Here is a 23,740-nt window from a genome sequence, read left to right on the forward strand (position 1 = left end):
TGTGGTGCCTGTGGCTGAGGGGACAGGCCCAGGGGGGCAGGGGGCTAGGGATGTTGTCTTGTCTTGGATTATGGGGGCTTCATTCCGCTCCCTGTCTTCCAGCTCAGGGGGCTGGGTACCCAGCAAACAACTGATCTTACTGCTGAAGACTGAGGCAAAGAAGGTATTGAGCCCCTGAGCCTTTTCCTCATCCTTGACCACTGTTTCCCCCTGCATCCAACAAAGGACAGGAATTCTCCTTTGTTCTCCTTTTGTTGCTAATATATTTGGAGAAGCATTTCCTGTTCCCTTTAACAGATGAAGCCAAATTAACTTCACAGAATCACCAAGGTTGGAAGAGACCTCAAAGATCATCAAGTCCAACCTGTCACCACAGACCTCATGACTAGACCATGGCACCAAGTGCCACATCCAATCCCCTCTTGAACACCTCCAGGGATGGGGACTCCACCACCTCCCTGGGCAGCACATTCCAAGGGCTAATAACTCTCTCTGGGAAGAACTTTCTCCTCACCTCCAGCCTAAACCTCCCCTTGCACAGCTTGAGACTGTGTCCTCTTGTTCTGGTGCTGGTTGCCTGGGAAAAGAGACCGATCCCCTCCTGGCTACAACCTCCCTTCAGGTAGTTGTAGAGAGCAATGAGGTCTCCCCTGAGCCTCCTTTTCTCCAGGCTGAGCAACCCCAGCTCCCTCAGCCTCTCCTCACAGGGCTGTGCTCAAGGCCTCTCCCCAGCCTTGTTGCCCTTCTCTGGACACCTTCAAGTCTCTCAATGTCCTTCTTGAACTGAGGAGCCCAGAACTGGACACAGTTGGACTTTGGCCCTTCTAATTGTCTCCCTGCACAGCTTCACAACCTCATAGGCCTCCCAGGTGGCCTGCCCCTTCTTCCAACAGCCACAGACTCTCCTTTCCTCCCTAAGCAAACCTCTGCCTTCAGCCAGGCTCCTCCTTACTCACCACCTTCTCTTTTGGCACATGTGGGCAGTCTGTTCCTGCGTCTTGTAAGACTTCTCTTCTCTGGGCTGAACAACCCCAGTCCCCGCAGCTTGTCCCCATACAGGAGGTGCTTCAGCCCTCTGATCACCTTCGTGGTCCTCCTCTGGACCTGCGCCGACAGTTCGCTGTCCCTGTGCGGGAGGCACCAGCGGTGGGATACAGCGCTTCAGGTGACGTCTCAGGAGAGCGGCGGGGCAGAATCACCTCCCTCGCCCTGCTGGCACATTGCTTTTGCTGCAGCTCGCGATACGGGGCTATATTTAACCCTACCCTAAGGCAGCGTTGCTATACAGTCTCGCTTGGACAAGAAGAACACGGCCCTGCGAGCTCCCGTCCAGCCAGCACAGCCCTGCAGAGGGCAGCCGGGGACTGCCCGTGACGCGCCAGCCCGGCCGCGGCGCTAGGGGACGCTGTTGGAGGAGCTGCGCGCAGGCGCTCTGCCCACAGGAGGCGGCGGCGGGAGGGAAGCAGGAAGGGAGGCGGCGGCAGCGTTCTCGGCGCCGCGTGCTCCGCCCCCGCCGCTTCCCGTGAGGCGGCGCGAGGCCGGCGGCAGCGCGTGGCTCGGCATGGCGGGGCGCGGAGTGGACCCCCACCGGCTGCGGCCGCAGGGGCGCGGCGGGGGCCGGCGAGATCTGACCGCCGCACACATCGAGTCCTTCAACTACGCCGTCAGCGAGGGCGTGTACCGCGCCGTGCAGGTGCCGCGGCGTGCGGGGACGGGGCGGCGGGGGCGAGGGGTGCGGGGTGAGGTCGTGTCCCGGCGGGCGGGTGGGTGGGTTCCTGCCTCCCTCCGGCGCGCTTCATCCCGTGCCCTTGCAGGATCTCATGCCGATGGAGATGGCGCTGAAGGACAGCCGGCTGTCGCTGGCTATAGTGGGGCTGTCCATCTGCCCTCCCGCCGTGCCGGCGGGGACGGTGTGCCAGGAGAGGAGGGTCTTCCCCGCCGAGTGCCGCGGCCTGCGCAGCACCTACCGCGGCAGGGTCACGGTAAGTGTCCGGTCGCCGCCGGCGTCAGGCGGGAGGCGCGAGGGGGCTGCCGTGGGATGCGAAGCCCGCCGAGCCCCCCGCCCCTCTGTCTGCCGGTCCGTCCTGGTTCCAGCCGTCCCCGGGGGGGGTCCCGGAGCGCTGTCCTGCGGGGAGCCTCGGGAGTTGGGGGAGTGCGAGCTCACGGCAGGAGCCCCCTGTGGAACCGAGCTCCTGCGGGCCCTGTCTCCTCAGAGCCAGGCTGTGTGCTCGATCTGCTGTCAACTTGGCCTTACAGGGTCGTTGAATTGATGAATTTGGGAGAGATCTATAAGTAATCATCGACTCCAAGCACAGCCTAAGACCACCATGGCCATTAAATCGTGCCCCAAAGTGCCATGGCCACATGAACACCTCCAGGGACAGTGACTCCCCTGCCTCCTCGGGCAGCCTGTTCCAGTGCCTGACCACACTTCTAGTAAAGAATTATTTTCTTGGAATAGAATAGAATAGAATAAACCAGGTTGGAAGAGACCTTCAAGATCATCGCGTCCAACCTATCACCCAACACTGCCTAATAAACTAACCCATGGCACCAAGCACCCTGTCAAGTCTCCTCCTGAACACCTCCAGTGATGGTGACTCCACCACCTCCCCGGGCAGCCCATTCCAATGGGCAATCACTCTCTCTGTGTAAAACTTCCTCCTGACCTCCAGCCTGAGCTTCCCCTGGCGCAGCCTGAGACTGTGTCCTCTTGTTCTGGTGCTGGCTGCCTGGGAGAAGAGACCAACCTCTGCCTGTTTACAACCCCCCTTCAGGTAGTTGTAGAGAGCAATAAGGTCACCCCTGAGTCTCCTTCTCTCCAGGCTAAGCAGCCCCAGCTCCCTCAGTCTCTCCTCACAGGGCTGTGTTCCAAGCCCCTCACCAACTTTGTTGCCCTTCTCTGGACTCGTTCCAGCAAGTCAACATCCTTCCTAAACTGAGGGGCCCAGAACTGGACACAGGACTCGAGGTGTGGCCTAACCAGTGCAGTGTACAGGGGCAGAATGACCTCCCTGCTCCTGCTGGCCACACTGTTCTTAATGCAGGCCAGGATGCCACTGGCCCTCCTGGCCACCTGGGCACACTGCAGGCTCATGTTCATCCTACCATTGACCAGCACCCCCAGGTCCCTCTCTGCCTGGCTGCTCTCAGCCACTCTGACCCCAGCCTGTAGCACTGCCTGGGGTTGTTGTGGCCAATGTGCAGAACCTGGCACTTGGATGTGTTCAATCTCATGCCGTTGGACTCTGCCCATCTGCCCAGCCTGTCGAGGTCTCTCTGCAAAGCCTCTCTACCCTCTAGCAGATCAACTCCTGTCCCCAGCTTGGTCAACCAGCCAGTTCAGAAGGCCATGGGAGGAGACCTGTGTCACCCCAGCGAGCATGACAGCCCAGACTTTGCTTCTGTAGGAATCCAGGTTTCATAAGCAAGTGTAACTCCCTTTTAGCAGTCCAGAGTTAGAAATCTTTCTTGTTCACATCATGCATTCATTGTGTGTTCTGAATCACTCTGAAATGTGCCCAAAGAAACAACCTCTTCAGCAAACAGCAGGTGTTACACCCTGAAAGAATTGCAGCTTGCCCAGCCGTGGCTGCTTGCTCTTAAAATAGCATAGTTGCACCTAAGCTGTATGTTTGCCTCTACCAGCCTCCACAGGCCAGTGCTGGCTTCCAATTTCAGCTGCTTTTTTGTTGTTGTTCAGAGCATTAGAACTAAGGACAATAAAAGCAATCAGAAATGGGGTTTCTTGCCCAAGTGCAAAGCTGAGGCAGTTGCAGGTTTTTCACAGCCATTTTCCTGACCTAAAGATGCATTTAGTTTTCCTGCCTGAATTATTTTTTTCCATACCCAGCTGAACATAAGCCAGCAGTGTGCCCAGCTGGCCAAGAGCATCCTGGCCTGGATCAGGGATAGTGTAGCCAGCAGGAGCAGGGAAGTCAAGTGTGAGGAGAGGCTGAGGGAGATGGGGTTGCTTAGCCTGGAGAAGAGGAGGCTCAGGGGAGACCTTATTGCCCTCTACAACTACCTGAAGGGAGGTTGCAGCCAGGTGGGGGTTGGTCTCTTCTCCCAGGCAACCAGCACCAGAACAAGAGGACACAGTCTCAAGCTGCACCAGGGGAGGTTTAGGCTGGATGTTAGGAAGTTCTTCACAGAGTAATTGGCCATTGGAATGTGCTGCCCAGGGAGGTGGTGGAATCCCTGTCCCTGGAGGTGTTCAAGGAAAGATTGGATGTGGCACTTGGTGCCATGGTTTAGTTGGTTAGATGGTGTTGGGTGCTAGGTTGGACTCTATGATCTCAAATGTCTTTTCCAGCCTAGCCTGGTCTGGTCTGGCTCTGTTCTGGTTCTGTTCTGATCTTGTTGTGTTCTATTCTGTTCTGTTGTGTTCTATTCTGTTCTGTTGTGTTCTATTCTGTTCTGTTGTGTTCTATTCTTCCTTCTGCAGTCTTCCTGTAGGTTCCCTTCAGGTGCTGGCAGGCAGCTCTCTTGGCCATCTTAAATGCACAGTTAATACAGCAGGAAACACTGCAAGTGGCAGCTCCACTTGCTCAGTTTTGTGTCATTGTGTTGTTTTAGGCTGACATCAGCTGGTCACTGAATGACATTCCCCAAGGGACTATTAAGCATGCCCTGGGGCATGTTCCAATCATGGTGAAGTCCAAGTTGTGCAACCTCTATAATCTTTCTCCACAAGACCTCGTACAGCACCATGAGGAGGAAGAGGTAACAGGGGGTTTGTGGGTCTCCAAAAATAAGCATCTTACAGCAGCAGAGTCTCTCAGGCCAGCTTCTCTTGGCACAATTTGAGTGCTTGTATTTTGTGTCAAGTTTGCCTTGTTATTTTTCTCTGGTTGTACCCTTACATAGGGTGGTTCCAGGCAGCATCTTGAAAACTTTGCAGTCTTAGAATGCCCTTGGAATACAGGGATCTGCTTGCTGCTGATACCTGCAGCTCCCAATACTCCTCAATTGCTAACCAGCAGCAGAGGCAATGGAGCTCTGAGAGGGCTTATGTGGAGAACAGGCATTGAGAGAGACATTGTCCTTCTCAGCTGCCTTCTGCTGCTTTTTCCACATCTCCCCAGTAGCATGTCAGCTGTCATAAACTAAATGCAGGATTCCTTAGGGTCATGTTTTGGGCTCAGAAGAAGTGAACAAACTATGGGGGGATGGAAAGAAAATCTATAGAGGCTGCTTCCCTAGGTTGCACCTTTCATGCACAGCATTGTTGGCTACTGAAACATGGAGGGGTGGGGGAGGTGTTTGGTGGTAGACTGTTTGGGGAGCTGCAAATTTCTCCAAGTGTTCAGCTTGTATGTGACCAAGACACAGGTTTTCTGCAGTGAAGATGCTTCTGGTTTATAAACTCAAACTTCAGAGTGTTTGTCAGAACAAATCAGTTAATATCAGCTCTGCAAATTCCTTGAGTTGACCACACACATGGCGGGGGGGTGGGGTTTTTTTTTTGGGGTGGAGTTGGGGGTTTTTGTGGTGGGGATGGGGTTGTGGGGTTGTGGGTGTGGGGGTGTTTTTGAGGTGGGGTTGGGGTATGGTTTTTTTTGTTGGGTTGGGGATGTGGGGGTGTTTTTGGGGTGGGGTTGGGGGTGTGGGTTTTTTGTTGGGTTGGGGGGGTGTGGGTGTGTTTTGGAGGTGGGGTTGGGCTTTGTTGTTTTGTGGATTTTTTTTGTGCTAGGGTTGGTATTGAGCTTTGTTTTGGGTTTATTTTGTGGTGGGGGGGTTGGCAGTAGGGCTTAGTTGTGGTGGTGGGGTCAGGATTGGGATTTTTTTGGATGGGGATGGGGTTGGAAGGGTTTTTTTTTGGGGGGTATTGAATTTTGGGTGGTGTTCTCTTGTTCCTTCAACCTATAGAACCTTCATCCCTCTCCTTGCACTGCATGCAGTCTGACCATTGGATTGCAGTCTAATCTAACCATTGGATTCAATAATTACAGGCAGGGACTGCAAGCTTTCCAAGGGCAGTGCTGAAAGCTGTGTTTACTACTTCAACCATGGAGTGTGTGTTTAACATGTAATACAGGCATTTTTTTGTGGTTTACTTAAAGTGCTGAATTGCTTATTTCTAAGCTTATTAAAACAATATCTTTCTGTTTTTTTCCCCACCAGGAAATGGGAGGCTACTTCATTATCAATGGCTTAGAAAAAGTTATTAGGATGCTGATTATGCCCAGGCGAAATTTCCCTCTTGCAGTGACCAGACCCAAATGGAAAAACAGAGGCCCTGGTTTCACAGAGTATGGTAAGATCATAGAATTGTCAGGGTTGGAAAAGAGACCTCAAGGATCATCTAGTTCCAACCCCCCTGCCATGGGCAGGGACACCTCACACTAGGTCAGGTTGCTCACAGCCACATCCAGCCTGGCCTTAAAAACCTCCAGGGATGAGGCTTCCACCACCTCCCTGGGCAACCTGTGCCAGTCTCTCATCACCCTCATGGGGAAGAACTTTTTCCTGACATCCAATCTGAATCTACCCACTTCTATTTTTGTTCCATTCCCCCTAGTCCTGTCAGTACCTGACACCCTAACAAGTCCCTCCCCAGCTTGCAGGAGGGCTGAAGAAAGGCTGTTTACAATGGATGAGGGGCAATGGTTTAAAACGAGAGCAGAGCAGATTTAGATTGGATGTTAGGAACAAGTTCTGCACCATGAGGGTGGTGAAACACTGGAACAGGTTGCCCAAGGAGGTAGTTGAGGCCCCATCCTTGGAGATATTCAAGGTGAAGCTTGACAAGACTCTGGACAACCTGATCTAGTTGAGGATATCCCTGCTGACTGCAGGGAGGTTGGCCTGGATGACCTTTGGAGATCCTTTCCAACCCAAACCATTCTGTGATCTCAGCAAGTGTCCTGAGACAAGAGTACTAAAAACTGAACTGGAAGACTGATGCTGAAAGTGCTGCCTCATGTTCTCAGCCACAAAGTACCAAGGTTTATCTTGTGAATTGTCTTTAACAGCTGCTTGGACACGTCACAGCCATGCAGCCAGTTGGTTTTTGTGGAGCTTACCTTGGTCTTTCCTTGTGTTAATCTTGCAGGAGTAATGATGCACTGTGTTAAGGATGAGCACACTGCAACAAACATGAACCTGCACTACTTGGAGAATGGTTATGTCATGGTCAACTTCTTTTTTCAGAAAGAGTTGTTCTTCATTCCCTTGGGATTTGCCCTGAAGGTAAGCAGCTAATGCTCCTGCTTTCTGTGTTGGATGAATACAGAAGTTGAGCTAATCATTTCTAATTAAGGAATGAGAATAATTAATTCCAGTATTGAGTGGTCAGTCATCCTTCCAATAATGGCTGAAGAAACATAGAATCATAGAATTGTTAGGGTTGGAAGGGACCTCAAGGATCATCTAGTTCCAACCCCCCTGCCATGGGCAGGGACACCTCACACTTGGTCAGGTTGCTCACAGCCACATCCAGCCTGGCCTTAAAAGCCTTCAGGGATGAGGCTTCCACCACCTCCCTGGGCAGAACTGTAGTCCAAACAGCCTGTGTCACATAACACTGAGGAGGCTCATTGCCTTCTGGTTGAAGTGTGAGCCAGTTGTGAGTTAATGTTTCTGTAAATCACCTAAACAAGAGAAGCTTCTTAATTTAGAGGCTGCAAGTTTTGTAGGTTTGGGTTTTTTAACAAGGGTCTTACTGGATTAGGTCATCATCAAGGTATGGATAACCTCCTGCATTATTCCCCAAGCACCTCAGCCCCACTGTACTTTCTAGGTTGCAAGGTGGAAGGGTATTTCCAGGGGACTGAGAACATAAATCAGAGCAGTGCCCCAGTTACTTGCTGCATTTTATGCACCAATGTTGTTGTGACTTGGCTTTTTCTCATCTGAGACACTTCTGACTTCCAGGCACTGGTTGATTTCCCAGACTATCAGATTTTTGAAGAGCTGATCAAAGGAAAAGAAGGTGACACCTTCTACATGAACAGCATTACTGAGATGATGAGGGCAGTCTTGGATGCAGGCTGCTTTACACAGCAAAATGTCCTGGAATACCTGGGCAAGAGCTTCAGAGTGAAGCTTAACCTTCCTGAGTGGTACAGCAACGAGCAGGCAGCAGAATTCATTTTGAAGTATGTGTGTGTGTGATCCAGTGTGACTGTGTTCAAGTTAAAGGGAGATGCAAGAGTACTCCATCATGTCACATCACACTTTGCTGTGTTTTTTCACACAGGTCTGTAAAATGAAAGCCAGGGGCCCTGGTTTGTTTGGGTTTTTAATGGCACTCCAGGATATTGTGATAATCTGTGTTTGTGGTGGTCAAAAGTAGGTATTTTATGGGACTGACATAAGTATCCCCAAAAGTGAACTCAGGAGAGCTTATCAGTTGTGGTTTTCTGAGTTACTTGATGAAAACCATAAACACTCAAGGGCAACAGTAGCTGGGGAAGGGTCTGGAGAACAAGTCTTATGAAGCCCAGCTGAGGGAAGTGGGGTGGTTTAATCTGGAGAAGAGGAGGCTGAGGGAAGACCTCATTGCTCTCCATACTCCCTGAAAGGAAGTTGGGCTGGGGTGGGGGTTAGTCTCTTCTCCCTAGTATCAGGTGATGGAAGGAGAGGAAATGGCCTGAAATTGTTTCAGGGAAGGTTTAGGTTGGATATTAGGAAGGATTTCTTTCTTGCAAGAGTGGTCAGGCGTTGGAACTGGCTGCCCAGGGAGGTGGTGGAGTCACCATCCCTGGAGCTGTTCAAGAAACCTGTGGCCATGGCACTTGGGGACATGGTTTAATGGCCACGGTGGTGTTAGGTTGAAGGAGGGACTTGATCTTAGAGGTCTTCTCCAATCAAAACAATTCTGTGATTCTGTGGTTCTATTTAAGATGAAGGTTAAAGCTAAGTCTGTGCCAACTCTTCATTGGACAGAAGTGTTGCCCTTTGTGGCACTTCATCAGTTTCATGTAGTCATTGGCAGCTATAACAAAACTGTCTTTCAGAATGGTAGAAATGAGATGCTTCCATAGAATTACAGAACTGGTTTTGTTGGAAGTTACTTCATCAGGTCCATCCTTCAGACTAGGGCCACCATGGCCATTAAACTGTGTCCATGCCCACAGGCCCTGAGTGCTTGTAAATAGAGGGTGACCAAGGGGCTAGATACAGAGGTGCCTCAGATGGGCACTTAGAAGTCCATGCACCAGCTGGAAGCACAGAGCTGTGTACTGAGAAACATGAGTGGGTAGCCTGAGGAAAGTTGAAATTGCTCTGATGTTCTTAAGTATTCTGATGAGTGGTTTGCTTGTGGGTTTTGTTCAGGGGGTTGGGTTGGGGGTTTTTCCCCTCTGATAGATCCTGTACCCCTCATTTGCCTCAGCTAAGGTGGTAGGAGAGTAAGAATAGTGAAAATACTAACTGAAATGTACCCTGGAGAGTTGTGGAACCTGTAATTTGAGTAGAATCAGCATTCAGAGCTGTCAGGCTTCACAGTGAGGCTGAGGAGGTTTCAGTAGAGGGCAATATAGGGCTGAAGTGAAACTGTGGAATCAGAAGCCAACAAATTCCTTGTGTGCTGATAGAAGATGGTTTCACTTTTGTCCTGGAGAGCAGGTGCTAGGATGAGGGGGGATGGCTTGAAGCTGAAATAGGAGAGACTCAGACTGGATATTCCAGTGATGGTGGTGAGGCCCTGGATTTTTTAGGCAAAACAAAACCTCAACATGTGGTTGACCAATTGGTTATTCTCCTTCCTCTTCTTCCAGCAAGTGCATCTGCATACACCTGACAAACAGAACTGAGAAGTTCTACCTGCTGTGTATGATGACCCGGAAGCTGTATGCCCTGGCCAAAGGGGAGTGCATGGAGGATAATCCAGACAGTCTGATGAATCAAGAAGTGCTGACCCCAGGACAGCTTTTCCTTATGTTCTTAAAGGTAAGCTCTTTAAGGGGTTTTATAAGCCCTGGAATGGGTTGTGCAGGGAGGTGGTTGAGGCCTCGTCCCTGGAGGTGTTTAAGCCCAGGCTGGATGAGGCTCTGGCCAGGCTGATCTAGTGTGGGGTGTCCCTGCCCATGGCAGGGGGGTTGAAGCTAGATGATCCTTGTGGTCCCTTCCAACCATGAATGATACTATGATACTATGAATGTGATAGCTGTCCAGCCCAGACCCCACAGTGACCACAGGGACAGAAATGCAGCAGCCAGACTGAAGACTTGGGGAGTCTGAATATGCTACAAAGGCTAAGAGAGTGCAGGATGTGGTGCAGTCAGACAGTGCAGCTGAGGAAGGCTTACTTGGCTGGCTCACTAGAGGGTACTCAATGTGCTGAAGAAGAGACTGACAAACCTGGAATCAAGAGCTTCACAGCTCTTCCCAGCAGCTCTGGGGCAAAGGATGTGGGAGTCCTGGTTGGACAACAGAATAACCATGAGCCACCGATGTACCCTTGTGGTCAAAAAGGCCAATGGCATTCTGGGGTGCATCAAGAGCAGGGTGGCCAGCAGGACAGGCAAGTTCTCCTCCCCCTCTGCTTTGCCCTGCTGAGGCTACATCTTGAAATACTGTGTCCAGTTCTGGGCTCCCCAGTTGGAGGACAGGGACATGTTGAAGAGGATACAGAAAAGGACTACAAAGATGCTGAGAGGACTGGAACATCTCTGTTTTGAGGAATGGCTGAGTGAATTTGGTCTTTTTAAGTCTGGAAAAGAGAGGACTGAGGGGGGGATCTCCTGAATGCTTCTAAATACTGAGGGGGGGATCTCCTGAATGCTTCTAAATACTGAGGGGGGCATCTCCTGAATGCTTCTAAATACTGAGGGGGGGATCTCCTGAATGCTTCTAAATACTGAGGGGGGATCTCCTGAATGCCTCTAAATACTGAGGGGGGCATCTCCTGAATGCTTCTAAATACTGAGGGGGGCATCTCCTGAATGCTTCTAAATACTGAGGGGGGCATCTCCTGAATGCTTCTAAATACTGAGGGGGGGGATCTCCTGAATGCTTCTAAATACTGAGGGGGGATCTCCTGAATGCTTCTAAATACTGAGGGGGGATCTCCTGAATGCTTCTAAATACTGAGGGGGGATCTCCTGAATGTTTCTAAATACTGAGGGGGGCATCTCCTGAATGCTTCTAAATACTGAGGGGGGCATCTCCTGAATGTTTCTAAATACTGAGGGGGGGGATCTCCTGAATGCTTCTAAATACTGAGAAGTGATGACAAAGCTGTGGGATGGGTGTTTTCCCTGACAATCTACATTGACATGATGCCATCAACAGCTTGATATAAGGAAGTGAGCGTGGGAAGTAGGGCTTGAGAACTGTCCATGCTGCTGGGATTTCAGAGGATTCCTGTAGTGCCTGCAACCTATCTGAACCTCTAACCTCAGCCTTTATTTCCCTGTTTTGAATGTAAATCTCAACTTGAAACCCTGTAGGAGAGGCTTGAAAGCTGGTTGCAATCTGTGAAGTTTGTTTTGGACAAAAAACCAGAAAAAACAGATCTCAGAATAAATGAAGACAGCTTGGTGAAGGCCTTCGGCCTGACAGCAGACTTCTCCAGACCGTTTGAATACCTCCTTGCAACTGGTAACCTGCGAACTAAAACAGGTAAATCTGGAGGCTTAAGAAGCTGGGTTGGCTTGAGTTGGGTTTTTTTTTTCCCCTCATGGAAACTGGGGGAACTGAGCACTTAATGTACCTGCTGGTATTGTCCTGGGTTTGGCTAGGACAGGGTTCATTTTCTTCCGGAGAAGCTGGGAGGGGGCACGCTGAGGATAGCCAACTGGTGGGGTGCTCATAGAATCATCTTAGTTGGAAAAGACCTTTAAGATCAAGTCCAACCATTCTCTAACTCTGCCAAGTCTGGTGTGAAACCATGCCCCTCAGCACCACATCTCTGTGTCTCTGAAACACCTCCAGGGATAGGAATTCAACCACCTCCCTGCGGAGCCTGTTCCAGTGTGAGAACCCTTTCAGTCGAGAAGTGACGTCACTCAAAGTGACTTTGTGTTTCTGAAAGGAGTTGGAAAAGACACTGAGGTGCTGGAGTGTGTCCAGAGACAGGCAGCAAAGCTTGGTGAAGGATCTGGAGAACAGCTCTTGTGAGGGGTGGATGGGGGAGCTGGGGTTGTTTAGCCTGGAGAAAAGGAAGCTGAGTGGAGACCTCATTGCTCTCTAAGCTTCCTGAAAGGAGGTTGGAGTGAGGTGGGGGTTGGTCTCTTCTCCCTAGTATCAAGTGATAGAGAAAATGGCCTGAAATTTTGCCAGGGGAGGTTTAAGTTGGATATGAGGAAAAACTTCTTTCCTGCAAGAGTGGTCAGGCGTTGGAACAGGCTGCCCAAGGGAGGTGGTGGAGTCACCATCCCTGGAGGTGTCCAAGAAACCTGTGGTGGTTGATGGTTGGACTTGATAACCTTAGAGGTCTCTTCCAACCAAAAGAATTACGTGGTTTTAAGCACTGGCTTGGAATTTAAAGTCTGTGAAATCATGGAATCACAGAATGGTAGGGCTTGGAAGGGACCTCTGAAGACTGAGTTGTTGTCTACAGGCAACAGCTCATGGATTCTGTTGCTGGGCTCCCGTGCAAGCATCGTTAAGCCAGCAGTGTGCCCAGGTGGCCAAGAAAGCCAATGGCATCCTGGCCTGCATCAGAAATAGTGTGGCCAGCAGGAGCAGGAAAGTCATTGTGCCCCTGTGCTCAGCACTGGTTAGGCCACACCTTGAGTCCTGTGTCCAGTTCTGGGCCCCTCAGTTTAAGAAGGACATTGAGAGACTTGGATGTGTCCAGAGAAGGGCAATGAGGCTGGGGAGAGGCCTTGAGCACAGCCCTGTGAGGAGAGGCTGAGGGAGCTGGGGTTGCTTAGCCTGGAGAAGAGGAGGCTCAGGGGAGACCTTATTGCCCTCTACAACTACCTGAAAGGTGGTTGTAGCCAGGTGGGAGTTGGTCTCTTCTCCCAGGCAACCTATGACAGAACATGAGGACACAGTCTCAAGCTGTGTCAGCTTGAAGAAAAAAACCATCAGGGTGAGGGTCCACCACACATCTCAGTTTCCTTCTGCCAAATCTTTATTGGGTGGAAATCCATCGTGATTTATAGCAACCCAACACTGAGCAGGCAGGCCCACAGTTGCCTGCAGGCCAGGCCAGACCAGCACTGGTGGCAACACCAGGACCAGAACCCTTGCTCTCTACAACTACCTGAAGGGAGGTTGTAGCCAGGAGGGGCTTGGTCTCTTCTCCCAGGCAACCAGAACCAGAATAAGAGGACACAGTCTCAAGCTGTGCCAGGGGAGATTTAGGCTCAAGGTTGTTAGCCATTGGGATGTGCTGCCCAGGGAGGTGGTGGAATCACCATCCCTGGAGGTGTTCAAGAGGGGATTGGATGTGGCACTTGGTGCCATGGTTTAGCAGTCCTGAGGTGTTGGGTGACAGGTTGGACTTGATGATCTTTCAGGTCTTTTCCAACCTTACTGATGCTGTGATTCTTGATGAAAAACACTGAGCTGCCTTGTTGCATTACAGCTGATTTGGGGTTGGTTGTTTTTAAACCTGGCTGACATCCTGACAACTCTCCCTTTTGGTTCCCCAGGCATGGGCATGTTGCAGAACAGTGGTCTGTGTGTGGTGGGGGACAAGCTGAACTTCATTCGCTACCTCTCCCACTTCCGCTGCGTGCACAGAGGCGCGGCCTTTGCCCAGATGAGATCCACAACTGTCCGCAAGCTGCTGCCTGAATCCTGGGGCTTCCTCTGCCCTGTGGACACCCCAGATGGAGAGCCCTGCGGCCTGATGAACCACCTGACAGCAGTGTGTGAGATAGTGACCGAGGTGGTGCCTGTGATAGACATCCCACCTCTCTTATGTTCCTTAGGTAGGTTTTACTGGCATGCTGATGTCGTGGAGCAGTTTCCCCTGTCTGTCTTTCTGCCCTGCAAACTCCTCTGTGGGAAAGGTTCTTCAGATGCCATCATAGAATCATAGCATGGTTTTGGTTGGAAAAGGCCTTTAGGATGGTCAAGTCCAACCATTCTCTAGCTCTACCAAGGCTGGGGCTAAACCATGTCCCTCAGCACCACATCTCTGCATCTCTGAAACACCTCCAGGGATGGGGCTTCAAGCACCTCCCTGGGGAGCCTGTTCCACTCTTTGGGAACCCTTTCAGTCAAGAAGTTTCTTCTAATCATTAACTTTAAGCTCCCCTGGTACAATCAGGCCATTTCCTCTCATCCTGCTGCTTGGTACTCTGGAAAAGGGGCCAACACCCACCTGGCTACAGCCTCCTTTCAGGGAGCTGTAGAGAGCAGGAGGATCGCCCCACAGCCTCCTCTTCTCCAGTCCAAACAACCCCAGTTCCCTCAGCTGCTCCTCACAAGACTGTTCTCCAGAACCCTTCACCTGTTTCCTTGCCCTTCTCTGGACCAGCTCCAGCACCTCAATGCTTGTCTTGCAGTGAGGGCTCCAAAACTGAAGCTGCCATACTCTGCAAGTGTTTTTCTGTGTGGATTGAGGCTTCCTGCACAAATAACTTCTGTGGTTTGTTTGCTTTCTTGACTGCTCCTTCTACCAACTCCCTCTTCTCACAGGTGTCAACCCCATTGATGCAACTCCAAGCAAGCCTTACTCAGAGTGTTACAGGGTTGTGTTGGATGGCTCTGTGGTGGGCTGGGTAGAGGAGGAGCTGGCTCCTGAGATTGCAGAAACTCTTCGCCGTTTCAAGGTTGGTTTCTTCATGAAGTTCCTTTGGAACTCTTCATAACACTTCCATTTTATTTGTTGGTATCTTTGTTTTTCCCTTTAGAATCTGACCCAAGAAGTTAACTTTGACTGCATGATGGCATTGGAGTGGACTTTTCTGCTTTTCTTGTGTATAGCCATGTATTTGTCCTGATGGTCTGTGGAGTTGTGGTGGAGTCATCGTCCTGGAGGTGTTCAAAACCAGACTGGATGTGGCACATTGGTGCTTGTTCATGGAGATGCTGGATCGAACCACAGAATTGTCAGGGTTGGAAGGGACCTCAAGGATCATCTAGTTCCAACCTCCCTGCTGTGGGGAGACACCCTCCACTGGATCAGGTTGCCCAGAGCTACATCCAGCCTGGCTGCAAACACCTCCAGGGATGAGGCTTCCACCACCTCCCTGGGCAACCTGTGCCAGTGTCTCACCACCCTCATGGGGAAGGACTTCTTCCTGACATGTAATTTAATCTGCTCTTTTCTAGCTTGGATCCATTCCCCCCAGTCCTATCCCTACCTGACAGCCTAGAAAGTCACTCCCCAGCTTTCTTGTAGTCTTCAGATGCTGGAAGACCACAATAAGGCCTGCTTGGAGCCTACTCTTCTCCAAACTGAACAACCCCAACTCCCTCAGTCTGTCCTAATAGGAGAGGTGCTCCAGCCCTCTGATCATCCTCATGTCAGGAGGATGGGACCAGGCTGTCTTCAGTGGTGCCCAGTGACAGGACAAGGGGTAATGAGCACAAACTACAACATAAGAAGTTCCATCTAAACATGAGGAGGAACTTCTTTAATATAAAGAGCACTTGGACAGGCTGCCCAGATAGGTGATGGAGTCTCCATCTCTGGAGACCTTCCAAACCTATCTGGACACGTTCCTGTGTGACCTTTTCCAGGTGAACCTGCCTGTTGGACTCCATGCACTCCAGAGGTCCCTTCCAGCCCCTACCTTTCTGTGACTGTGCATTTCTGAATTGGTATTTCTTTGTGCAAACAGATCACACAAGAGAAGAGATTCCCTGCACGGGCAGAGGTGGTCCTCATCCCAATGACAGGGAAGCCCAGCCTGTACCCCGGGCTGTTCATTTTCACTACGCCTTGCCGGATGGTGCGGCCTGTCAGGAACCTCTTCTATGGAAGGAATGAGTGGATTGGTACTCTGGAACAGGTAGGGATTGTGCTGTCTGTGACAGAGGCTGGAGCACTGCCTTGTGAGGAGAGGCTGAGGGAGCTGGGGCTTCTTAGTCTGGAAAAGAGAAGACTCAGAGGGGATGTAATAAATGTTTATCTGAGGGCTGGGGGTCAGGAGGGAGGGGACAGGCTCTGCTCACTTGCACCCTGTGATAGGACAAGGAGCAATGGATGTAAGCTGCAGCACAGGAGGTTCCATCTCAAAGGGGAACTTCTTTACACTAAGGGTCACAGACTACTGAAACAGGCTCCCCAGAGAGATTGTGGATTCTCCTTTTATGGAGAGTTCCAAGGCCTGTCTGGCTGTGTTCCTCTGTGAGACTTCCAAGGCCTGTCTGGCTGTGTTCCTCTGAGAGACTTCCAAGGCCTGTCTGGCTGTGTTCCTCTGTGACCTGAGCTAGATTGTATGGTCCTGCTGTGGCAGGGGGCTTGGTCTTGATGATCTCTTTGGGTCTTTTCCAACCCCTGTGATCATCCAAAACTATGGTTTGGAAAGCATTTGTGAAAGAGGCTGAGGATGTGGCATGGGAAGCTCATGTTGATGAGCTACAATAGGTGGCAGAAGGCTTTGCTCACCTTCTGTTAAGTGTCTTAAGTGGATTGTAGGCATCTTTTTGAAATCTTGAAATCCATCCTAGTGAAGCATCTCTTCACCTAGTGAAGCTTCTGAGGTGGAGGACTTCTTGTGTGTGTGTGCTCTCTTAATTTGTTACATCATGCTCTCCACATGGCCCCTGGGCAGCCAGGCAGTGGACTGCCTGGGAAGATGCCCATTTGGAACCACTGCAATGAGAGAGAGAGGAAGGAGGCCACATTTCTGCAGTTCTGTGTTTCTGGACTTGCTTTCCTTGCAGTGGGTCTGTCACTGTGATAGGTGTCTGGTAGTTTTCTTGCCTGCCCAGTCTAAGGTACAGGCAGTGACCACAGCTGAAACTGAAATGACTGATAAGAAGCCCCAGGAGGCAGCTTTGTGGAAGCTTCTTTCCTTTGCAAGGAGGGAAGCAAACAGAGTGCTGTGTGATTTGATGCTTGCAGATCTTCATGAACGTGGCCACAATGGAGTCAGAAGTGGTGCCTGGAGTGAGCACTCACCAGGAGCTCTTCCCTCACAGCATTCTGAGTGTGGTGGCCAACCTCATCCCCTTCTCTGACCACAACCAAAGTCCACGAAACATGTACCAGTGCCAGATGGGTAAGTGCTGAAGTGCCTAATGCTGCAGGTCCCTGGGCAAAGGAGGGGGGTGTGGGGGGGAATAATCACTTACCTAACATCTCTGCATCTTTGAAATACTTCCAGGGTTGAGGATTCAAGCACCTCCCTGGGCAGCCTGTTCCAGCCTTTGAGAACCCTAGCAGTCAAGAAGTTTCTTCCAGTCTCTAACTTAAACTTCACCTGGTGCAACTTGAGTCCATTTCCTCTCTTCCTGTCACTTGTTACTAGGAAGAAGAAACCAACCTCCATCTCATTCCAGCCCTCTTTCAGGGCATTCCACAGAGGGAGGTCTCCCTTCAGCCTTCTTTCTCCAAGCTGAACAACCCCAGTTCCCTCAGCCACTCCTCACAAGACCTGTTCTCTAGACCCTCCACCAGCTTCATTACCCTTCTCTGGACCCTCATTCAGGACTTTGTCTTTCTGGGTAGATTTCTGTTGCCTTGGTTAAGTCTTTATTAAGTTCTGTTTGGTTTTTGTCTCCATTTGATGTTGTTGAGCACACAGAGGTGAAGGGCACTGCACCAGCTGTTTGGTGGTGTTAGTGCCTGACAGCTGTGCTGCCAACAGTCCTCCCCACAACCAAGAGAGGTTAACCTACTTCTGCCTGGCAGATGCTCTGTAGGAGTCAGTGTGAGGTTTCCTTGCCACCTGTTTTCAGTGAGCAACTTCTGTCTTGACAACTGCAGCTGTTGAGAGGACTCTTGCCATGCATCCGTTGGAAGAGAGCAATACACCACTGGGGCAGCAGGGTGGGAGCCTTCCTCTGGCAGCTCTTTGGCAAAGATTTCAATTGGTTTGTTTGGTTGTCTGAAAGAAGTAGGGGATAGCAGTGGGGTTTTGAGCTTCTTGCACATCACTTGCACCTCAGCTGATTTAGAGTCACAGAATTGTAAGGGTTGGAAGGGACCTCAAGGATCATCCAGTTCCAACCCCCCTGCCATGGGCAGGGACACCTCACACTACAGCAGGTTGCTCACAGCCACATCCAGCCTGGCCTTAAAAGCCTCCAGGGATGAGGCTTCCACCACCTCCCTAGGCAACCATTCCTGCCAGTCCTATCACTACCTGATGCCCTAAAAAGTCTCTCCCCAGCTTTCTTGCAGGTCCCCTTCAGATACTGGAAGGCCACAATAAGGTCCCTTTGGAGCCTTCTCTTCTCCAAAGTGAACAGCCCAAACTCTCTCACAGCCTGTCCTCACAGGAGAGCAGCTCTAGTCCTCTGATCATCCTTGTGGTCCTTCTCTGGATATGTTCCAGCATGTTCACATCTTTCTTGTAATAGGGGTCCCAGAACTGGACTTCATTTACTGGAGAACAGGTCTGGTGAGGGGCAGCTGAGGGAACTGGGGTTGCTTAGTCTGGAGGAGGCTGAGGGGAGACTTCATTGCTTTCTGTACCTCCCTGAAAGGAGGTTGGAGTGAGGTGGGGGTTGGTCTCTTTTCCCTAGGAACAAGTGATAGAAGGAGAGGAAATGTCCTCCACTTGTAGCAGGGAAGGTTTAGGTTGGATACCAGAAGAAACTGCTTCCCTGAAGGGGTCCTCAAACACTGGAACAGGCTGCCCAGAGATGGTTGAATCCCCAGCCCTGGAGGTATTTCAGAGAGGCAGAGATGTGGTGCTGAGGGACATGGTTTAGCCCCAGACTTAGAGAATGGTTGGACTTGATCTTAAAGGTCTTTTCCAATCAAAATGATTCTGTGATTGCATGAACCTTCCCCACAGCCAAACAAAACAGGAAGACACCACACTGACCTTTAATGGAGGTTTTAAAATGGCAGGAAAGACACAAAATTACAAATCCCCATTCTAGAATCACCTGGCCAGAAAAAGACCTTAAGATCATCAAGTCCAACCATAGTCTACCATCTCCCTGTACCCAGCTCTTAGCCCACATCCCTAAGCTCTTCATCCAAACACTGAAGTCCTCAGGCATGGTGAGTCCACCACTTCCCTGGGCAGCCTGGTCCATTTTGAAATGACATGAAAGCAACCAGGGTGTTGTACTTCAGAAAATCTCTTCACAGCTCAGCTTAGGGCAGTTACTGGAAGGTTACTTGGAGGGTTTCATGCCTGGGAATCCCTCTGGGTGGCATTTCCAGCCTTCTTTGCAGCGCTGTAGGTGGAGGATGAACCACAGACGAGCTTAAGCCTGAAAAAAATCCAATCCTCTTTCTTTATAGGAAAGCAAACCATGGGGTTTCCAGTGTATAACTACAAGGACCGCTCAGATAACAAACTCTACCACCTTCATACCCCCCAGAGCCCTCTGGTGCGGCCCAGCATGTATGACTATTATGGTATGGACAGCTATCCCATCGGCACCAACGCGATTGTGGCTGTCATATCCTACAGCGGCTATGACATGGAAGATGCAATGGTAAGCCCCCAGGAGGAGGAATCAGAATGGTTTGGGTTCAAAGGAACCTTAAAGATCATCTAGTTCCACCCCCACAAAGGGACACCTTCCACTAGACCAGGTTGCTCAAGGCCATGTCCAGCCTGGCCTTGAACACCTCCAGGGAGGGGACATCCACAACCATCTCTGGGCAACCTGTTCCAGTGCCTCACCACCCTCACTGCAAAGAATTTCATCCTCATATTCTATTGTCCTGTGTGGAATTTGATGTGGAGGACTGGGAAGAAAGATGGTACCTAGCTGAGAAGAGCCCATTCCCTGCTACTGCTAGCCTACAGATTCTGTTAGGGGAGATACAGGAGAGTGGTTAAGTGCTTTTGCCACAGGTAATGCTGCAGGGACTGAGAGCAGAGCAGAGGGAGCTCCCTTGTGCAAGGCTTCCAGCATTGAAAAATACTTGGGTTACAGAAGGTTTGGGTCTTTTGGAAGTGTTGACTCACTGGGAGGCCTTGTTTAGCAAGGCAGTGTTTAAAAGGTAAGCCTCAGGATAGGAATGGAAAAGCTTTCTTTGCTGGAGCTATTAGCAAGTCTTTAATGGGCCTCTATTTCATCTTTCTAGATTGTGAACAAATCTTCCTGGCAGAGAGGGTTTGCCTATGGAAGTGTTATCAAGATGGAGAGCATTGATCTTGCCCTGAAAGCTAGCAGGGCAGGAGACAATTTAGTGTTTGGCATCAGGCCTGGGGATCCTAATCTTACAGAGAAGCTGGATGCAGATGGACTGCCTTTTGTTGGCTCCATCCTACAGCCTGGAGACCCCTTCTACAGCTTCATGAACCTCAACACAGGGGAGACCTTCACTGTGAACTATCCGTAAGTACAGCTCATCCCCCCTGGCTCCATGCACCTTGTCCTGAGCAGTCTGAGTGCAAGCTGACCCTCAGCAGCTGCAGTATCTTCCCCCCACCCCACACTCCTTTATTTTGGTATCTCATGAAGATAGTGTCAATCTCTTGGGGACAGGGAGAGAGACTAGTGCCTTAACACAAAATACATGGCACTGGGTTGGGGTTTGTCAGATCAAGTGCAACAGAGGTGGACTAGCTTTAAATGGTCTTTATTTGAAATCCCTGGTGGGATTTACCTGGTCACCTGGAAGCTGAGAGCTGTGCTTCAAGTATTAGAAGCAGCAAGCAAATGGCACTTGTGTGGTGCCCCTGTCCCAGTTCTTACACAGTCTGATGCCCTTGTCACTGAGTAGTGGTTTTCAAGAAGGGTGGTGTTCCCCAGTTGCCCCAAGGCTCTTGGAGACTTACGAACTGTAAAATCATAGAATCATTAAGGTTGGAAAAGGCCTTCATCATCATATTGGAAAAGATAATCAATTCCAGCCATCAACCCAACACCACCATGTCCCCAAGTGCCAGCGCCACACATTTCTTGAACACCTCCAGTGGCTCCCACACCTCCCTGGGCAGCCTGTTCCAATGTCTCACCACTCCTTCAGTGGCATAACTTCAGGCCATTTCCTCTCTTTCAATCACCTGGTACTAGAGAGAAGAGACCAAACTCACTACAACTTCTTTTCAAGGTGAATTTTTCCTAATGTCCAACCTAAACTTTCCCTGGTACAACACAAGGCCATTTCCTCTTGCCCTAGGGAGAAGAGACCTCCCCCCACCTCATTCCAACTCCTTTCAGGGAATTGCAGAGAGCAATGAGGTCTCCCCTCAGCCTCCTTCTCCAGTTTAACCAGCCCCAGTCCCCTCAGCTGCTTCTTACCAGTCCTGCTCTGGAAGTGCTCCAGCACCTCAATGCTTCTCTTTGTAGTGAGGGCCCCAAAATCGCTAAGTGGTTTGGTCTTGGTTTTTCCCTTCATTTTCCCTTTCCCAGCTAACAGTGGTGAGCACACTTAATTCACACCTTTGCTGGGGTTGTTTTTTCCACCCACCCCTGCCTCCAGGAACAAAGAGGTTGGCATCGTGGACAACATCCGGCTGTGCAGCAACGACCGCGGCACCGGCAAGTTCAAGAAGGTCTGCATCACCGTCAGGGTTCCCAGGAACCCAACCGTGGGAGACAAGTTTGCCAGCCGCCACGGCCAGAAAGGTATCCTGAGCCAGCTGTGGCCAGCTGAGGACATGCCCTTCACGGAGAACGGGATGGTGCCCGACATCCTCTTCAACCCTCACGGCTTCCCCTCGCGCATGACCATTGGGATGCTGATCGAGAGCATGGCCGGCAAGTCGGCGGCGCTGCACGGCGGCGCCTACGACGCCACCCCCTTCACCTTCACCGAGAAGAACTCTGCCCTGAAGTACTTCGGGGAGACCTTGGCAAGCGCGGGCTACAACTACTTCGGGACGGAGAAGATGTACAGCGGCATCAGCGGCCTGGAGCTGGAGGCGGACATCTTCGTGGGGGTGGTCTACTACCAGCGCCTGCGCCACATGGTCTCCGACAAGTTCCAGGTGAGGACGACGGGGCCCAGGGACGCTCTCACCAACCAGCCCGTCAAAGGGAGGAACGTGGAAGGCGGGATCCGCTTCGGCGAGATGGAGCGCGACGCCCTGCTGGCCCACGGGACCTCCTTCCTGCTGCAGGACCGCCTCTTCAACTGCTCCGATGGCTCCGTAGCCTACGTCTGCACCAGCTGCGCCAGCATCACCTCTCCCGTGCTGGAGAAACCGCCGCACTCCACCTCCCTGACCCGCAACAGGAGGTACTCCTGCTCTGTCTGCAAGGAGGTGGACAGGATCGAAGCTGTCCCCGTGCCCCACGTCTTCCGGTACTTCGTGGCAGAGCTGGCCGCCATGAACATAAAAACAAAGCTGAAGGTGGAGTAGCTGCGGCCTCGGGCAGGGTGATGCTGTTGCTGGGAGGGGAAAAAAGAAGCAGGTGGCAGTCCTGCGTTTGCCCCCCATCCCCCCCGGGAGGGGTTGAAGAGTTCAAGTTCTCAGGTTCTTTACTTTGATGTTTTGTATTGAGAGGAGGCAGCTGCCAAGCTGCAGGGCCAGGAAAGGTGGCTCTGTTGAAGTTGATGTTGCACTACCCCCAGGATCACTGGCTCTTGAGAGATGGCATATGGAAATCAGGCAAAATCACTGCTCCCACCGGGGTGCTGGCTCGAGAGCCTTCGTCCTTCAAGCACTGGCTGCAGCTGCAAACAGGAAGAGGTCATAAAACAGCATGAAGTGAATGCTGGGAATGACAAAGGGCTGTATTGGGGCATTTTTTGTGGCCTTTTTTTCTTTTTTTTCCCCTTTTTTGGAGGAAAAATATCCATGGAAAGCAGATGGTTTAATGATGAGCATGCACGAGAGTGCTTGGACATGGTTTTGTTTTGCTTTATTCTAATGCATGTGCCTTGAAACTCCTGGAGAAGAAGGTGGCACGAAGTTTCTGCCCCGTGAAGCTGCAAGTGACCAAAGTGGCCGAGTCAGGCCTGTCCTGGGAATGCAGTGCCCAACACAGTGCCCGTGCCTCAGCGTGGTGCTGCAGCAGTGGGGCTTTTTTGGGTGTCTTTGCCTCAGGCTGAAGAACAAGGAAGCAGACAGTGCCATCGAGCAAGGACAACGCACGACGGGAGCAGGCCCTGTCCCCGTCACCACGCAGAAGCGCGGTCCCCTGCAGCAGCAGCTGCCCCGGTGACTGACACCCCCCAGCCTCACGCCCCCTCCTCCGCCCATCTCCTTTCTCCCCGTCTGTCCTGGCCGGGCTGCGGGAGGCCGGGCCGGTGCTCGGTTGGAGCCAAGCCTGTGGCCCGGGTGGCTGCCTCAAGCTTCTTGTTAAAGAGTTCTTTTGTACGAACGTACGTCGTCTGTCTCCGGAGCCGCGCCGGGGGCCGGGGGCGCGCCGGCCGGAGATCCAGGCTGCTTCTCCCAGGGCTTGGCGGGCAGTGGCAGGCAGGAGGCGGCGGGGCTGTCCCCGGTGGGCGAGGCCTGGGGTCGCCGCACGCCCGGCGGCTCCTGCCCGCTCCGTACCAACTGCAGGAGCTCGGCGAAGGAGGGGGCAGGCGGCAGCGCGGCGGCGGCCCGGGCCTGCTGCATGGCGCGGCGAGGCGAGGGGCAGGGCAGTACCGCGGGGCGGAGGGACACGGGGCCGTACCACTGCTGCGGCAGGGGGAGCTGGGCGGCACCATTGCAGGGCAGCCCGGGGGAGGGCGGTGTTAGCGGGGCGGGGGGCGGGAGCCGCCGCGCTTGGCGCCGGGCCCAGCCCCGCAGCCTCCGGGGCCGCCCAGCCGCGCCGGCAGGTGCTGGGTGGTGACAGCCGGGGGCTGAGC

At 51.9% G+C, this 23,740-nt stretch overlaps 2 protein-coding genes across 2 annotated transcripts; one reads left to right on the forward strand and one right to left on the reverse strand.

Moving 5' to 3' along the window:
* Positions 1–1,459: 1,459 nt before the first annotated feature.
* Positions 1,460–23,264, forward strand: POLR1B (RNA polymerase I subunit B). Its single transcript, XM_068153599.1, has 15 exons — positions 1,460–1,693; positions 1,815–1,982; positions 4,579–4,725; positions 6,127–6,259; positions 7,058–7,194; positions 7,879–8,102; positions 9,726–9,897; positions 11,400–11,571; positions 13,554–13,835; positions 14,548–14,681; positions 15,696–15,866; positions 16,925–17,081; positions 19,283–19,479; positions 20,078–20,331; positions 21,422–23,264. The coding sequence occupies exons 1-15, from the start codon at positions 1,562–1,564 to the stop codon at positions 22,302–22,304; spliced, it is 3,363 nt and encodes a 1,120-aa protein (XP_068009700.1). The 5' UTR covers positions 1,460–1,561; the 3' UTR covers positions 22,305–23,264.
* On the reverse strand, positions 20,560–23,519 carry CUNH6orf226 (chromosome unknown C6orf226 homolog). Its single transcript, XM_068153604.1, has 2 exons — positions 23,274–23,519; positions 20,560–22,618 (listed from the first exon to the last, which is right to left on the reverse strand). The coding sequence occupies exons 1-2, from the start codon at positions 23,505–23,507 to the stop codon at positions 22,550–22,552; spliced, it is 303 nt and encodes a 100-aa protein (XP_068009705.1). The 5' UTR covers positions 23,508–23,519; the 3' UTR covers positions 20,560–22,549.
* Positions 23,520–23,740: the final 221 nt, after the last annotated feature.

Source organism: Melanerpes formicivorus, unplaced genomic scaffold (assembly GCF_026170545.1).
Source record: "Melanerpes formicivorus ecotype bairdi unplaced genomic scaffold, bMelFor1.0.p_v2 SCAF_26, whole genome shotgun sequence".
Lineage (NCBI taxonomy): Eukaryota > Metazoa > Chordata > Aves > Piciformes > Picidae > Melanerpes > Melanerpes formicivorus.

Coding starts and splice junctions, on each gene's coding strand:
- CUNH6orf226 (XM_068153604.1), bottom strand. CDS start 23,507: ATGCAGCAGGCCCGGGCCGCCGCCGCGCTGCCGCCTGCCCCCTCCTTC. Junction 22,619..23,273: donor CGGCTCCGGAGACAGACGAC/GTACGTTCGTAC, acceptor TCCTGTTTGCAG/CTGCAGCCAGTGCTTGAAGG.
- POLR1B (XM_068153599.1), top strand. CDS start 1,562: ATGGCGGGGCGCGGAGTGGACCCCCACCGGCTGCGGCCGCAGGGGCGC. Junction 4,726..6,126: donor AGCACCATGAGGAGGAAGAG/GTAACAGGGGGT, acceptor TTTCCCCACCAG/GAAATGGGAGGCTACTTCAT. Junction 19,480..20,077: donor ATGACATGGAAGATGCAATG/GTAAGCCCCCAG, acceptor TCATCTTTCTAG/ATTGTGAACAAATCTTCCTG.